Genomic DNA, 17,407 nt, shown 5'->3' on the forward strand with positions numbered 1-17,407 from the left:
AAAAGTCCCCGACCCTTTTTCAAAAGCACAGAGGCACAAAAATGCATTATTGTGAAAGTGTTCCATAGGAACCCATGTTAAGAAAATTTCCTGCATTTCTGCAAAAAGCATGAAAAAAAGCATTGGTTTAAATAGAGCCTTAGAGGCACAGCAGCTTTGTCAGTCTGGGGTGGGGGGGGGGGAATGTTAAATGTATTAGCAGATTAAGATATACTAACAAATTAAACCCAAACTCCAGCTCACACATTATAATCAGTTACAGCAAACAGTTTTTTCCCCTTTTCGAATAAAGATTTTGCATGAATAAATAAAGGCTAATCATTTAAATTACTCCTGCCACTGTAAAGTGGTTTGTATTATCCAAATAAAACTGATACATTCTGCTAGAGAGCTTGTGCTGTGAAAAATGAAAATAGAAGAAAGCCTAAGGCCCCTTTCACGCGGGTTTGTTCTGTCAACGGAGTCCGTTCTGCTCAGTGGGGGATCGATCCGCCGATCCCCACTGAGCAGGCTGATGACAGCTCTGTCTCCACTCTATGTGCAGAGACAGAGCTGTCAGATGCCCAATGTCATCTATGGGGGAATTGGATGAGAAGGGACCGCCTGTCCCTTCTCATCCGATCCGCCAGACGGATGGAAAATAGGGTTTCCATCCGTCTGGATTTCACGGACAGGATCAGATCGGATAGCAGCGGGTGTCAGCGGACATGTCTCCGCTGACATCCGCCACTCCATAGGGATGCATGGAGCATCCGAACCAGTCCGCCTGAAAAACTGACAGGTGGATCTAATCGGATCGCCTGTCCCCTTTCACACATACGGTCCATTTGTCAGTTTTTCATCCATCCGTAACGGACACCAATGCATCTCTATGTAAAAACGGATGACAACGGATGAATATCCGTTAACATCCGTTTTCATCTGCTTCCGTCAATGTCTGTTTTTTGGAACAGAAAAATGGATGAAAAACGGATGAAAAATGGATGAAAAACTGATGAAAACGGAGGAAAAATGGGTGAAAACGGATGAAAAACGGATGAAAACGGATGAAAAACGGATGAAAAATGGATGAAAACGGATGAAAAACGGATGAAAAATGGATGAAAACGGATGAAAACGGATGAAAAATGGATGAAAAACGGATGAAAAACGGATGAAAGCAGATTAAAAATGGATGAAAAACTGATGAAAATGGATGAAAAACGGATGAAAAATGGATGAAAAACTGATGAAAATGGATGAACAATGGATGAAAAACGAATGAAAAACGGATACATTTTGACATGACTGAACTGATGAACCTAAGGCCTCTTTCACACATATGGACCATTCATTTCATCAGTTTAGTTACGTCAAAATAGATGAAGCATTCATCAGTTTTTCATCCATATTTCATCTGTTTTCATCCATTTTTCGTCCATTTTTCATCCCCTTTTTCCTCCATTTTTCATCCTTTTTTTGTCTGTTTTTCGTCCGTTTTTTCATCCATTTTTCATCCGTTTTTTTGAAAAACTGACCGTTTGTCAGTTTACATCTGTTTTTTTGTCCGATCCATTTCTTTAACGGAAGAAAAAAAGGGCTTTCATCCTTTCAAAAAAACTGATATTGACGGAAGCGGATGAAAACGGATGCAATTGGATGATCATCCGTTGTCATCCGTTTTTCCATAGGAATGCATTGATGTCTGTTTTTCATCTGTCAATGGATGGATGAAAAACGGACAAACGTTCCATATGTGTGAAAGGGGCCTAAAAAGGGAAAACAAATGCAACCATCACATACAAAAATTGGTAAGCTGCAATATAATAAATGTTTGCTTTTGGGTTTATTACCGCTTTAAGAAGGGAAAACATTGTTGATGGTCATCATGAGTACAGATATTAACCCTGAATGAGGCAGATGAGACAAATCTAATCACTATGCAGGAAGACCAGAAATATAGCAAAGTCAATAGTAATTCTTTATGAACTCCGTAAATCTATGTTGATTGATATTATATTGCCATGTTCCCTCTTTATTAGATCCTTTTTATGTGAAATCACTGGTAGTGCAAGGAAAAGAGGCAATTGAAAATAGGATTTTTCTCTTCTTCATGGATGATAATAGTGAACAGAGAACCACTGACAAGAGAGTGCCTATGATTGCTCGGATGTGTAAGGTGAGCGATGGTTGGGGAATGACACTATGGGGGATGGGGTGAAATTAGTATTATAATTAGGTTTAGCACTAATGTTTATTGTAATACAGCACTGGGTGAGGAAATAACAGGGCTATAATCGAAACATCACATCATACTTTATGGTATTTACCTACAACGTATGTAATCTATCTTAGTCACAGTTATTAAAGTCACGTTGCCCTTATACAATATCTTTGAAAATATTAGAACATTTAAAATTAGGTAAGCATTACCAAGACATTTACTAAATTGGACTTGACATCAGAAGTTCCTTTTATTTTCCTCGTCAAATTTGTTTTTTATTTTTTAAATATACCAAGATTGACAAATTGAGTACATACAAGAATGGCGGTGCAATATTCAAATAACAATAAAGCTAAACATTTTGATTTATGAACAGGATGAGTACATAACAATGTCAAAATGTAATGAGTAGAGCAACAAATAAACCAATAAAGTATTACATCGAAAGCATTAGGCCCCTTTCACACGGGCAGTTGTTCTGCCGCTGGTAAAAGCATGTTATGTTATTTTAAAATTTCAACACTGCTGGCGCAAAAATTACTCACATTTGTACATTGCGTTTATATGCGATTACTTGCATTTACATGTGGCTGCGTTTAGCTGCGGAAGTAAATTCTTGCCTTTTTTACTTTTTATTACTTACGTTTAGGCCCCTTTCACACGGGCGCACCGCCCGATGAAGTCTGTTCTGCTCAGCAGGGGATCAATCCGCTGATCCCCGCTGAGCAGGCGGATGACAGCTCTGTCTCCGCTCTGTGTGCGGAGACGGAGCTGTCAGATCCCCGCTGTCCTCTATGGCAGTGATCCCCAACCCCCAGGCCGTGGACCGGTACCGGTCCGTGGATCAAATGGTCCACAGACCGCCCAAAGAACATTACATTATCTCCATTTTAGAAAAAAAAAATAAAAAAAGGTGGACCCGGGGCGCAGAGCAGTGCGCCCTGAGCCCACCCATTTGTGTGAAAATAGCGAATGAATATTCGCTATTGTCACACAGGTCCTCCTCCTGGCCAATCAGGAAGTGGGTCCGAGACCCATTTCCTTATTGGCCGAAAGGCGAACCCATGCCATTGGCCAAGAAGGAGGAGGGAGGACTGGAGGAGATGCAGGGAGACTGAGGAGAAGCCGCCGCTGCAAATCAGGTAAGTGCACTGGTCACTGTGCATTGATTGGGGGCACGCTGGTCACTGTGCATTGATTGGGGGCACGCTGTGGCACTGTGCATTGATTGGGGGCACGCTGTGGCACTCTGCATTGATTGGGGGCACAATGTGGCACTCTGCATTGATTGGGGGCATGCTGTGGCACTCTGCATTGATTGGGGGCATGCTGTGGCACTCTGCATTGATTGGGGGCATGCTGTGGCACTCTGCATTGATTGGGGGCACGCTGTGGCACTCTGCATTGATGGGGGCACGCTGTGGCACACTGCATTGATGGGGCACGCTGTGGCACTCTGCATTGATTGGGGGCACCCTGTGGCACTCTGTATTGATTGGGGGCACGCTGTGGCACTCTTCATTGATTGGGGGCACGCTGTGGCACTCTGCATTGATTGGGGGCACGCTGGTCACTTTGCATTGACGCCCCCCCCCCCTCACCGGTCCGCGGTGATAAAAAGGTTGGGTAGCACTGCTCTATGGGGAGATCGGATGAGAACGGACCGCCTGTCCGTTCTCATCCGATCCCATCCGATCCCATCCTCCAGACGGATTGAAAATAGTGTTTCCATGCGTCCGGATTTCACGGACAGGATCAGATCGGATAGCAGCGGGTGTCAGCGAAGATGTCTCCGCTAACACCCGCTGCCCCATAGGGATGCATGGAGCATCCGATCAGGTGCGCCTGAAAAACTGACAGGCGGATCGGATCGCTGGTGTGAAAGGGGCCTTACTTATTTTTTCTTTGTACTGCGAATACCTGCGTTTATATACAGATAGCTGCGGTTCATCGCTCCTGGACGCTGTCAACTTTATTTCTCTTAAATGCACAAAACTGTATGTTATCAAAACATTGCAAAACGCAGTGTGTAAACAGGGCCATAGGGATGCATTGTCTGCATTTAGCTGCGGTAAATAAGTTCCTCTAACCTTAAAGCTGAAATCTAACCGCTCGTGGTAAAGGGGTCTTAAAAAATGCCATCAAAAGGGAAAAAAATAGTAAGCTAGTGACTATTGGTTCATTTTGCAAGAGCTAGTTCCTTTGTTTTCAAGCTACTTCATCCAAGTTTTTTTAACAATACCTAAGGCCCTGTTCACAGCTGAGCGTTTTTAAGCTCGTAAAACGCTCATCTCTGAAGTTCCAAAATGCCCAACAAGCAAAATCCCATTCATTTCAATGGCCCCTGTTCACATATGAGCGTTTTGTTGCCTGAAGCTCAAAAAAGTACATGAGCTTCTTTTTTGGCAGATTACAAGCATTTTTGTTAGATGTAAATGTCTGCCTCCAAACACATGCAAAAAAGCCTGAAAAAATGCCTGAAAAACACCCCCAAAAAACTGCCTGAAAAATGCCCCAAAAAAAACCCGCCTGCAAATGATACGCTCAGGTGTGAATGGAGCCTAACTATATTCTCTCTTTTGATGTCTTACATTGCTTCAGACATCTTGCTGTTTCCCTGAATAGAAAGGATTGACTGTGGACATTTGTACAAATCAACAAGCTCTAAGGCCCCTTTCACACATACGGACCATTCGTCGTCAACGGATGGATGAAAAACAGACATCAATGCATTCCTATGGAAAAATGGATGTAAATGGATGATCATTCATTTACATCCGCTTTCATCCGCTTCCGTCAACATCTGTTTTTTTGGAAGGGTGAAATCCCTATTTTTCATCCCTTAAAAAAAATGGATCGGACGAGAAATGGATGACAACGGATGAAAAACGGATGACAGCGGATGACAACCGATGAAAAGCGGATGGTAACGGATGACAACAGATGGCAGCGGATGACAACAGATGACAAGGGATGGCACCGGATGACAACGGATGACCAACAGATGACAACGGATGGCAGCAGATGACAATGGGTGACAAGGGATGGCAGCGGATGACAATGGGTGACAAGGGATGGCAGCGGATGACAATGGGTGACAAGGGATGGCAGCGGGTGACAATGGATAGCAGCGGATGACAACTTATGGCAGCGGATGACAACAGATGACAACGGATGGCAACGGATGACAAAGGATGGCAATGGATGACAACAGATGGCAGTGGATAACAATGGATGACAACAGATGGCAGCGGATGACAACGGATGACAAAGGATGGCAATGGATGACAACAGATGGCAGCGGATAACAACGGATGACAACGGGTGGCAGCGGATGACAACGGGTGGCAGCGGATGACAACGGGTGGCAGCGGATGACAACGGATGGCAACGGATGACAACAGATGGCAGCGGATGACAACGGATGACAACGGATCACAACGGATGGCAGTGGATGGCAGTCGATGACAACGGATGGCAGCGGATGACAACGGATGACAAGGGATGTCAGCGAATGACAACAGATGGCAACGGATGGCAGCGGATGACAACGGATGGCAGCTGATGACAACGGATGACAATGGATGGCAGGGGATGACAAGGGATGGCAGCGGATGACAAGGGATGGCAGCGGCTGACAACACATGTGAAATTGATGTTGACTGAAAAAAACTGATGACAAAAAAACGTGACTGAACTGGTGAAATTAACGCTCCGTATGTGTGAAAGAGGCCTTAATGTAGCTCATAAAAGACTGAGCTTTGTATCTGACCACATTGCTTTATTCTGACCTTTTGTGTAAATTGATGACCCTGCTTTCTGCTACAAAACAGAAAATGGAGGTAATCAGCTAAAACTATTTTCCTTTTTAACTCATCAACCATAGTACAATGAGATCCCATAACAGCAGCAAGATATGATGGACACGCTTCCGCTTTCTTCCTTGGTTTTTAGATGCCACAAATATTGTATTTCTGCTTTATTTAGCTGAGTTTACCATTTCATCCATGTTACACGTGACTCTTTTCTCCCTTTATTCACGTACACTAATTACAGTTATTGCCTTTTTTTTCTTGTTTCCCAGGAGGAGAAGGGATCTGAGAAACCAGACGACCGCAATATGTTTAGCACGGCTCTAAAATCCCGTTTAATATGTGGAAACCCAGAGGGGCAGTATTATAACTTCTTGCAGGATATCTACTTTTTACAATCGCAGGATCTGGTTTATGGGCTCTTCAGTAATCCATGGTGAGATTCAAAATCATAACTGTCATTTGTCCATAGGAGAGGAGAAACTCAAAGCATCAATGAATATTACCGATTCCTCTAGAGAGTCTATTATTTTTGTTACTTGAAACAATTTGCAACATCAGAGAGAGTTCACACGGGCGCTCCGTGTGTCCGCAAATCATCCTATTTTTTTGCGGATGATTTACGGACATAATGTAAGTCAATGGCATTGCGGATGTCAGCGGAATACCATCCGCTGACATCCGATTTTCTTCCTTTCAGTTCTGTTCCGTTTTTTGGAACGGAACAGAACCCTATTTTTCCTCCGTTCAAAAAACGGAAAGGAAGCAAAATCAGATGTCAGCGGTGTCATCCACTGACATCCGCAATGCCCATAGACTTACATTATGTCCGTATATCATCCGCAAACGGATGGGATGATATGCGGACATACGGAGCGGATGACACAAGTGTCATCCGCTCCGTGAAAAAAAAAAAAAAAGTGCTGGAGCGGATCGCAATGCGGTGCGCTCCGTGTGAGAGAGCCCAAAGTGTAAAAAGTAATGAGTATATACAAATGTTTACTGATCGCAAAAGATTTACATTAAAGCGGTAGTAAACTGCAGGTGGTTAAAAAAAAAAGAAAATTTCCTATACAAGGCATAGACTTACCTTAGAACGAAGCCCTCCAGCACCACAATGTCACCACTGAGATGGCTGACATCTTCCCCCGGTCTTCTTTCATGGTTTGCGGTCTCCGGCTACATGAGTGGCCAGAGGTGCGAATTACGTCAGTCCTGCGCATGCATGCGGGAGCTGTCATTAACGGCATGGGCTCTGAAGGTCTGGCACTGTAAGCCGCACCTTCAGAGTGCATGCGCCAGTGATGTAATCGGCTGCATGCACTCTGAATATCTCCTAAACTGTACAAGTTTAGAAGATATTCACAGTACCTACAGGTAAGCCAAGTGGTGTAACCAAGTTTGTTACCACTTTAATAAGGAGATGTAGAAGACAAAGGCCTACCCTTATGCACTTGTAATTATTTATTACAGGTACTTACTGTATATAGCGGCATCAATTTACGCAGCACTATACATCTATACATATACATTGGTCATTCACATCAGACCACAAGGAGCTTACAATCTAAAGTCCCTATTTCACATGCATACATACACATACTAGGGCCAATTTAGACAGGAGCCAATTACCTACCAGCATGTCTTTGGAGTGACGGAGGAAACCCACACAGGCACAAGAAGAGAACATGCAAACTCCGTGCAGTTAGTGCCATAGTTGGCATTGACACCAACAACCCCAGCTAGACAGAAGTGCCAACCACATAGCCACTGTGTTGCACTTGTAATTTTTTAAAATTATTTTTAAAATAGCTTTTTATTGTTTTTTCAAATTCCAGTTTTCAAACCATCTACATCAACTCAACAGTGTTATACAATTTATAAGCGCAGTACAGTATAATCTTACACCACAGCATCTGTTCATTTTATTTCCTGGGGAGTGTTGGGTAATATACAAGGAGAGGAAGTCCTTTTTATCAAGTTTTTTGATGACCTCTAGCTTTTGCACTTGTAATCATACCGATAAGCAACAGAAAGAAAATGGGATATATTTAGGGTAATAGTACCCAACCTTTCAGAGAGGAGAGAAGAAGTCAATGCCTAAACAATCAATGCTTATTAATAAGAAAAAAAAAAAAAAAAAACAGATCCTGTTCCCTTAAAGCATGTTATACAGCACAGTGCTTGTGCGGTGTCATTTGGTCCCCCGTGTCACCTAAAAAACCTGGCTGATCCTGCCAGCTTCTACCCTCCCTCCTGTAAACTGACCACAGTATATCATGGCTGCTGAGCCCTGGTCAGTTTACATGCCTCCATCAACCACAGCCCTGCACTGCCCTCTCTGCCCTCCCCTCCCCCTCACCTTCTGCTGCTCTGTACCTAAATCAGAGCGGTTCCCCGCGATCACGTGACCACTCGGCTCTCTCTCTCCGCTCTTCCCCTCCTCCCCGGCTGACATCAGCAGCAGTCCTCGGCCCCGCCCACTGGAGCTTTAACAGGGGCAGAGAAGAGAGCCAAGGGATCAGCTGAGCTCCGGTAGCCGCTCTGATTTAGGTACAGATTGGCATATTTGTTTTCTATAACACAGGCACAGGGACACTTATTCTTACATTACAGAGGATATCACAGAGGAGAGGGGGTGATTTTTTAAAAGTGGCTTAACAACCACTTTAAAGCCCAACTCAAGGAAACCTTAAAATGATCCCTTGTAGTGGGGCTGTGCCAACACTGCTAGGGTTATTTGTTCATTTAGGTCTGGGGGACAATAAAAAGAGGATTTACTTACCTGATACTCTGTTCCTCTACACTGCTAAACCAGTCCCTTGAGTGTCTTCTCCCCCATGCTCCAGTGGTCTAAAGTCCTGATGTACTCAAAACCAATGTAGGGTCCAAAGACCTGTCATTGAACATGATGGCACTGAGGGACACTCCACCGCCAGAGCATGGGGGAGCGCTGCCTGCTGTAGGAGCAGAGAATCGAGTAAGTAAAAGTGTTTCACCTTGCCCCTAGACAAAATGGGCAGGTAAGCTTTGGAGTGCAGGTAACGCTCTACTGCAAGGAATCATTTGAAAGTTTCCCGGAGTTGGGCTTCAAACAGTTACAGTTGTCAGAAGAGGTGGGCATTTAGAGGATGAAAGTGTTGGATTGGAAAGAGGCAAACAATATGAGAAAGGAAATTTCTGTGAAGAGGAGAGGCACGGAAGAACTCCTGAAGGCTAGTGTGTGAAGAGGTAACTAGAGCAAAGAAATAGAGAAGGTCTTGTATTTTATACAGCCAGGCTAGACCAAGCTTTTTAGGTGAGACTCCGCGTACAAAAAACGTGATGCAGTTGCGATCTGCAGTGGGTGTCAATGTTAAGGCTCGGTTCACAGGAACACGCAGAGTTTTCCTGTTTGATTTACATGAGATTCAGCGTGGTGCGATTTCAGCCCAAGCACCACTGCATGCATGCACTACTTTTGGAAATGCATCTCAATCGGTTCGCATGGCACACTTTTAACATGTAATTTGGTGTAGGCACTGCATTGCATTTGCGACGTGCGTTTGGGGTGTTGTTAATATGCAGGAAACGTGCACGGAACAAGGGTTTCCCACATTGCATTCAAGTGTGAACCTATCCCAAATCTTGACCATGCTACTACTTCTAAGGAATATGCAGAGAGGAGAAGCGCTTGCAGAGCTAGAACTGTTAATGATGAGAACATTTGAGTTGGAGATAAATTGGAGTGATAACATGCAGTTTCTTTTGCTCTGCACATCAGCTACAATTTCAGATCGGATTTGTCTGATTATGGGAATGATTGCACTGGCTGCTGGAAGCGAGAAAATGCAAAGAGAGAGACAGAGAGAGACAGAGAGAGAGGGATTGACCCAAAACTAAAGCCGGTCATTGACATCTGAGTAAAGTGGGTTGTAGAAACAAGATTTGATTATCTCAGGAAATAACTTGGGTTGCCGGAATGTTTCTGTTTTCCCCTTTTAAATGTTATTTTCTCTGTTCATTTTAATTATTTCTACTTAGGAATCACAGTGCTGTCTGCTCCTATAAGACCGAGGACATTGAGTTGGTTTTCAGCACTTCAGACTTGTTTGGGTCTACAAAAAAAGATCTAAAGATTCGTCCAGGGAAGGTAATGCCCTACTCATAATCCCTAGCCTATTTCTTCACCAAACTTTATATATTTTATTTGTTTGAAAAATGAGAGTAGCATTTCCTAACACGACTACTAACCCCATAGATTCCGCTATATCTGTTGTATTGTTGTAATAATATTCTATTCTACTTTTCTGTTTCAGTGTCGCTCAGAACTTACTCCACAGGAAACAGCAGAAGAAGCAGGCAACCACCCTGAACTCGTTGATTGGATTTGGCCTTCAGGAAATCAAACTGTTTTCCAGTCTTCAGATTATTACAGAAAACTGTTGGTTGATGAGATAACAGCAGCTAATGAGAAAGTCTACAGGGTCTTCATAGTAGCAACAGGTAATCTAAGAAAAAATGCACCGGTTTCTTTTATAATTATATAGCAGTTCAGATCATTAGCCATATACACAATTCATATACATGCACATGGTTTTATGCTTATGAGTTCTTGCCATCTAATAAAGCCTCTTAATCTGGAGGAAAATTAGCAAATATTATCAAAAAGTTGTGTGACAATTTTTTTGTATAAGAGGTAAAAATGAGGCATTGGTCCTAATGAGACTGGTGCTGGATGGTGTTGGCTGGCAGTTTAAATGTGTCACTTAGGTTTTTTTACCTACTCATGGTAAGGGGCTTCAGGAATTGTTTCTATTATAGAGAAAACAAACTTTTTGATGGATTAGATCTTAATAGGTTCTGGTCTGGGTCCTGGATCTTGAGGGCTTAGTAGAACTTTGGGACAGATAAAGCTTCAATCTTTAGGTCCACATCTTATCTGTTAGGGCTCTTTCACATATGTGGTGGCCTGAGTTGCCCTCCATATTGGATCCACTTTTCAGAGGGGATTTGATAGGTGGTGAGGAGGTGTTATAATGCCTCCCCACCACTTGATTTAACCCTATAATGCTGCACTACTGTGCCACAATCATGTGCATTGCATGCAGTTGTTGGGAGGCCCAATTAACTTAACAGGTGAGCTTGACAGTACCATCCAAAATAAATATGCCATTTGGAAAGTTCGGGTGAGTAGCCAGGGGCAGCGAAACCAAAGTTTAATTGACCAGTTTTACCGCCCCCAGCTACCCATCTGAAAGATAAGATAGCCTGACCTCACTAATCAGTATAAGCTGTGCACAGGCTTTTTGATATGTGAACTGACTGAGGCACAAAGAGGCTCTCTCACTCACGCTCTCTGCTGTGACATCTGCTAGTTGCAAAGGCTGATTGCTGACATAGTGCTTAAAAGGTACTGTGTGCTATCTATTTGTTGGGGAACCCATTAGGTGACACCCTGTTAGTCAGAAACTGACATAATTTTAGGCATTGGCTCAGACAGGCATATGTATTGTTTTATGTGCTTTATGCTATAGGCTTGCTGTACAAAGCCATTCTGATTTAAAACAGGGTTTGTTTGCTTTCTTGCTGAATAAAAGTGCAAGACAAACCTGTATGGACTCTGCCTGGGTGTCCCTGACTCATGCATGGTTTACCACTGCTACTACCAGTTAAACCTTCCCCTTTAGGGTTCACAGGCGGTCAAGGGGTATTAAAGTTGAGACACGTTTACCTCCGCCCTTATACCCACTCATACACAGACATACAGCCACTCATGTGCTTCACTGCAGAAATTAAATAGTGTGTTGCATTTGGCAGGTGTTGCTGCCACCGAATGTGCCCAATGCAAGTCTATAGGGCCCTGCCACAAACTGCCCCGCAAACCTATGCAATGCACTCAATTGCACCGCAGTAGTGCTGCAATTACAGGGTAAATCAGGAGGTGAGGAGGTGACATATAGCTTTGTTACCTCCTGTCAAATGCATTTTAAAATGTGATCCGCCATAGATTGCCTTATCCAGAGGCGTCAAAGGCTGCTGCACATTTGAACTCTAATTTCTGCTGATACAGCAACAATAAGATGGCACTCAACTGCATTGTACCATGGAAAGACCGTCTGATGTTCATTGAATAGTGGTCCTGCATTTTAGGTGGAGAAGAAATTAGATCTCTATGTGCATTATGATATTTTGTCAAACACTTTTTAATTTTTTTTCTCTAGATAATGGAACTTTGCACAAGGTTGTAGAGCAAGATGATGGTGCTGTGAATGTGTTGGAAATGAAGCCCTTCAATGAAGAGAGGAAGATCTTGTACTTGGACCTGTATATAAGTAATACAGAGGTGAGTAAACAAAGAAATTAAATATCAGATGCTGAATCTCATGAATAAACCTGCCACAAGATGCTAGAAATATAGCACAGGAATTAGAGGTTAACAAAATCCAGTCCTATTATGAGACAAGGAACTTTATCTTGGGTGGCAACCTGATTTCTCTTCCTAGGGATATTGGAGAAGTATACATCCCTTGATTGTGTTCTTATTGCCCATAGCCCCAAAGTGAGCAGTCAGAGATTTGTTTGTGAGGGGGGGGGGGGGGTGTGATCTCAGAATGTTTAGGAATTCCCAATTATATTGCTTACACACTTACTGGATTTATGGCATGTGTGACATTAGGGATCAATGTTCATGTTGGGATACAAAAGTGCATTTTGTGCAACAACTACTGTACAACAGTATTCAGTAGAGATATATTCTTCAACCAATAGATGGCAGTGTTTATAAGTTTGCAGCTGTATCTATGGTATACTCTATGTCTATGTCTTTTCTCTGTAATAAAGTTCCTGTTTCCTGTCTGTGGTTAAGCAGCAAAACCCATGTGGACTGTGCACTGTCTGTTTTGTAGAGCTATATACAGAATTTCTTACAGTTTAGAACCTCTGGAGCTGATATTTAATCCCTGAAGCTCAGCCTTGTACACCATGTCAGACTGCCTCATAAACTATAGTGCATTGTATTTCTGCAGTAGGTCGGTTTAATATACTGGTCCCAAATGTTAAACTGACCAAAACATTTTTATTTACAAAACATTCTATCCTCAAATGCCCAATTTTTTTTTCTTTTACAAGGAATTTTATTAGTAATCAGTCAAATAGACAGCAATTAGATAATTACATTCAACAAAGAATAGAAAGAAAGAAAGCATGGAAAGCCCACATAACCAATGTACTGAGCCATACACTATAAAGTGTACAAGGTTTAGGGTAACATATGAGTGTTAGAAACGTCAGTATTAAACAGTATATCCAATGAAATAAATGCTTAGATTTTAAAGTGCAATGTTTAAGGCAGGTTTCAGTACCAAAAGTAAGAATTGTGCACATCATAACCATCTGAACCAAGCCTACACCTGGTGGCTGGGCATTCTTAGTAACAAATCAAAAGATAGGAAAACAGAGGAGACAAAGGAAAAAAAGAGAGGAGTAGCTAGAAAAAGAAAGGGCAAAACAGAGAAAGAGGAGTCCCAGCCCAATTTTTCTTACAGTACAGGTGTGCTCATAAATTTTCATACCCCTAACATAATTTGTGAAATATTACTCTTTTTTGCTACACCAACACCACAATACAGTCCACATAAAATACTCACAGAAGCCTCAAAATCTTCTAAAACAAATTCACGTAGAATGATGGGCCCAAAATTGGACTTTGTGCTTACAACCATAAATGCTATGTTTGGAAGAAGTCAACAAGACCAATGATATAGCTATCCCAACCTTGGAACATGAAGGGTGGATACCTGCTGTTTTGTGTGTATGAGCTACAATAGCACAGGGAATTTATGGAGCGCACTTGGATTTTTCACCAAAATTACCCGAAACCGAAGGCCAAGATGACCCTTTTTGTGACTGGGGCAGAAATAAATGAAGGTTCTGGAGTGGTAATCACAATCTCCTGACCACGGCATCATTGAGCCACTTTGGAGTGGTCTCAAACATACAGTTAATGCTAGACAACCAAATAATTTAGGCCTCATGCACACTGGACATTTTTGCAGCTGCTTCTAGGGGCGTCAGGCTTTTTTTTTCTGCCTCTAAACTCCCCTGCATGTTAGCCTATGTGTCCATTCACATATAGACTTTTAGGAGGCATTAGTGGCAGGAGAGTTTAGAGGCAGAAAAAAAACCCACTGCCAGTGAGTCCAGGAGCAGCAGAGTTTTAGCAGAAAAAACTATTGATGCTGCTAAACGTGCCTAAACTGTAGGTAGTGGCCTATTAAATGAAGGAAAGTCCCAGGTAAGCTGCAAGGCCCCTTCATGGCATGCAGTCCTAACCCTTCTAAATTTTTTATAGTCTTCACAGTGAAAGCACATGCATTTTAATGGATAGATAAGGGGCAGGTGGGCCTATAGATAGCCCAGTCCTCCTTAAAGGTGCAGGGGCACCATGGACACCCAGCACATAGCACATTGGCAGCAAAGGTGTCCAGTGTGTCCCCTCACCAATATTTACATCAGTAACAAAGAAATGGCCCCTGCCCCCATCTATAACTGGCCTTCATAGCAAGGAGCACATGGAAGGGCTAACACATGAAAGACAAAAGCAGAGAAAATTCCCAGCTCAATTCACCAACCAGTCTGCTTATCAACCGAATTAACCTGTCCAGCCGTATGTGTTAAAAACAGGGGTTTAGTTAGCCCACATTTCCCTTAGTTTTAGTGTGATAAATAATTTTAATGTTCAAAATAATATAGTATAATACAATAATAAATGAAAAGTTTTCATAGTTTTGGTGGGTACAGATAAATAGTGGTGTTGCATTCTAAGTTTTATGTTTACCTTGAAAAAATAATCATATATTTGGATTTTGGACTTCTAGACAATGGCTGCCAGGCACAGAAGAATCTAGATAATGGCTGCCAAAAATAGGTGGTGGGCAGGTTTATAATAAATAAAGTTAGACTAAGAATAATTTTTTGTAAAGGATATAGCTACAGAACTTTTATTTCATGCGGCAATGATTGGCACTTGAGTTGACATCTGTCTAGATTTGAACTTATTGTCCTGTTCTTTCATTTTATAATCTAGTGTTTGGTCTTCACTGGCCACAGGTACCATCTTCTTAAAACCCCCATATTAGTAGAACACTGGCATTTGCAGCCCAACCACCTCACCACACTGCACTGAGTGTGCCAGCCCAGAGCTCCACCTACCACTCCAAAGTCCCTCCCCACACCTGTACCCAGACACTTTATCATTTCTTTATAAATGCTGCGCTCTGTGCTTCGATGTTCTGCCAATAATTTATTGCCAGGATCAGGGGCAGACTGGCAACTTTATTGCTGGTACACAATTCATTTATTCTACGAAGGAAGGAGGTTATCTGTCCCTAGAATTATATAGAGACATCAAATGTACCTAGATAAAATTTACATGTAAACCAGGTTGGACTAAGCCCAACTCTGGGCTTGGGTCCAGAGCCTGGTGATGAATGATGCTGGGCATTATTCATCCTAGAAATGCAGCAGTTCTGCATCTCTGGAATGGAGGACAGCACTGGAAATCAGGTGACAGTAGCAGCTGGAGCTTTTTTTATTTTTTATTTTACAGAGCCACTGAGTGATCCTTTTCCAGACTTTTTCAACCAGGGTGCCATGGCACCTTGGTGTACCTCCTGGGTTCTTCAGGGGTGCCTTGGCATAATGGCAACAAACTTCCACAGGTTTTTATAGTAGAATTACAACTCTGGGAACTGTGCTGGTCAAGCCACTGACACCCTGACAACCCTGGGCACTGTGTGGGTCAAGCCACTGGCACCCTGATAACCAGTGACATCACTGGTTGATGAGGAGAATGACAGGTGCTTGCACAGCATCCTTATTTACTCATCCTCATCCCTTCTCCATCAGCACTGGGGTCACATTAGCAAATAGAAGAAGAGAAACTGAGGGAGAAGAGAAACCCTAGAATACTAGCCCGTACCAGTTTACAATAGTGGAGGAATAAATCACTTCTAATGTTGGATGGCCCACGTGTATTGATGTTGCTGCCTTATGTAAAACGATTAGTTTAGGTTTTTTTTTACATTTTAGAATGGGGTGCCTCGAAATTGTGCAGAATTGTTAAGGGTGCCACAACTGAAAAAAGGTTGAGAAACACTGTCCTATTCATTGTGTTTGGCCCAAGCTAGATTTGGGCTTTGAGGCCAGGTTCACATATGTCCGGCTGCAATTTGCAGTCCGGTGCGTATCTGTTCACTGGTTCAGGTGCGATTCAGGTGCAAATTTCTGCCTAAATTCGCACCTGAACTGCACCAAAAAATGCACAGGACCCTTTTTGAAACCGCACCGTGGCCACCCCAGACATGTGTGAACTGCCTCCCGTTAGAGCCAGTCACATTCACATTTTATGCGAATTGGATGCAGTTCAAAATAACTTTGTTACCATTAACTCATTTTTTTATTCTTACTACGCACAAAATGAAATGTTAAATTGATACTATATTTTGCTTATTCAGCAAAAGTAAACCATACACAGCCACTACTTATAGGCCCTGTAATCTATTTTTTTGATGAAAGTGTTTCTTACTGTTTTTTATCTCCTTTTCCCCCTCACTTCTGTTTGTTGGGGACAAGCAGTGCATATTTGTTGCAGTTATGTGCACTGCTGTATGCTAAGCACAAATCCCATAGTCCCCAGTCCCAAGTATATGTGGTGAGCAAAGGAGGTTGGCTACATCCCTACATAGAAGAACACTAAAAAACAAATATAGCTACCCTCTAACAGTAATTTGATCACAGCAACATAAAAAAAGGAATTTGGAGATTAGGAGGAAACTAAGAGCAAAAGAAGGGACTTTTTTGAGATACGTTTTTCTGGAAGTGTTACACATCACATAATGAAAGTCAGTAACCCCACAAGTCTCTCATTTTTGGATTTCCATTGTTCATGTGGTTTATTTGCTAACAGTTTTTTGTATGTATTTATTTTTTTTGCAGCGTGTTTTGTATGTGGGAACTGCTCACGAATTTTCCAAACTCCCCCTGGATGACTGCAGAGCTTATAACAAAAGCTGTACAGATTGCATCTTATCAAAAGACCCATATTGTGGCTGGTATGGGGGCGAATGTCAGTCTATTCTGAATCATAGGTATGTGTCATATCCTGTATATTGTCGCCTGCTCGTATAACACTTTATATGTTGGTTTTCTTTCATAGATTTCGATTAGTCTTGGCTGCATTTTTCTTGAGTGATTTATCCTTCCTACACATATTACACAGCACAGTTAAATGAAACCTGATTCTAGAGCAATACCCTTTCGGTTGCTACAGTCTTAGTCTATTAACTGTTGGATGCTACATTGCTGCCATACAAGCAAATGCTTACTTCTAAATAAGAGGAACTAACACTTA

At 42.3% G+C, this 17,407-nt stretch overlaps 1 protein-coding gene across 1 annotated transcript in view; it reads left to right on the forward strand.

The window, feature by feature from the left end:
- The window catches only part of SEMA7A (semaphorin 7A (JohnMiltonHagen blood group)), a gene marked incomplete at its 3' end in the record, with an annotated part of 94,593 nt that overhangs the window by 60,833 nt on the left and 16,353 nt on the right, over positions 1-17,407 (forward strand). The window contains exons 7-12 of the mRNA XM_082253506.1: positions 2,022-2,158; positions 6,288-6,451; positions 10,039-10,147; positions 10,314-10,500; positions 12,219-12,340; positions 16,993-17,144. Of these exons, the coding sequence (XP_082109632.1) occupies positions 2,022-2,158; positions 6,288-6,451; positions 10,039-10,147; positions 10,314-10,500; positions 12,219-12,340; positions 16,993-17,144 (871 nt within the window). The remainder of the gene's footprint in view (positions 1-2,021; positions 2,159-6,287; positions 6,452-10,038; positions 10,148-10,313; positions 10,501-12,218; positions 12,341-16,992; positions 17,145-17,407) is intronic.

The sequence above is a fragment of the Pelophylax lessonae genome (genome assembly GCF_965119305.1).
Source record: "Pelophylax lessonae genome assembly, chromosome: 4".
NCBI lineage: Eukaryota > Metazoa > Chordata > Amphibia > Anura > Ranidae > Pelophylax > Pelophylax lessonae.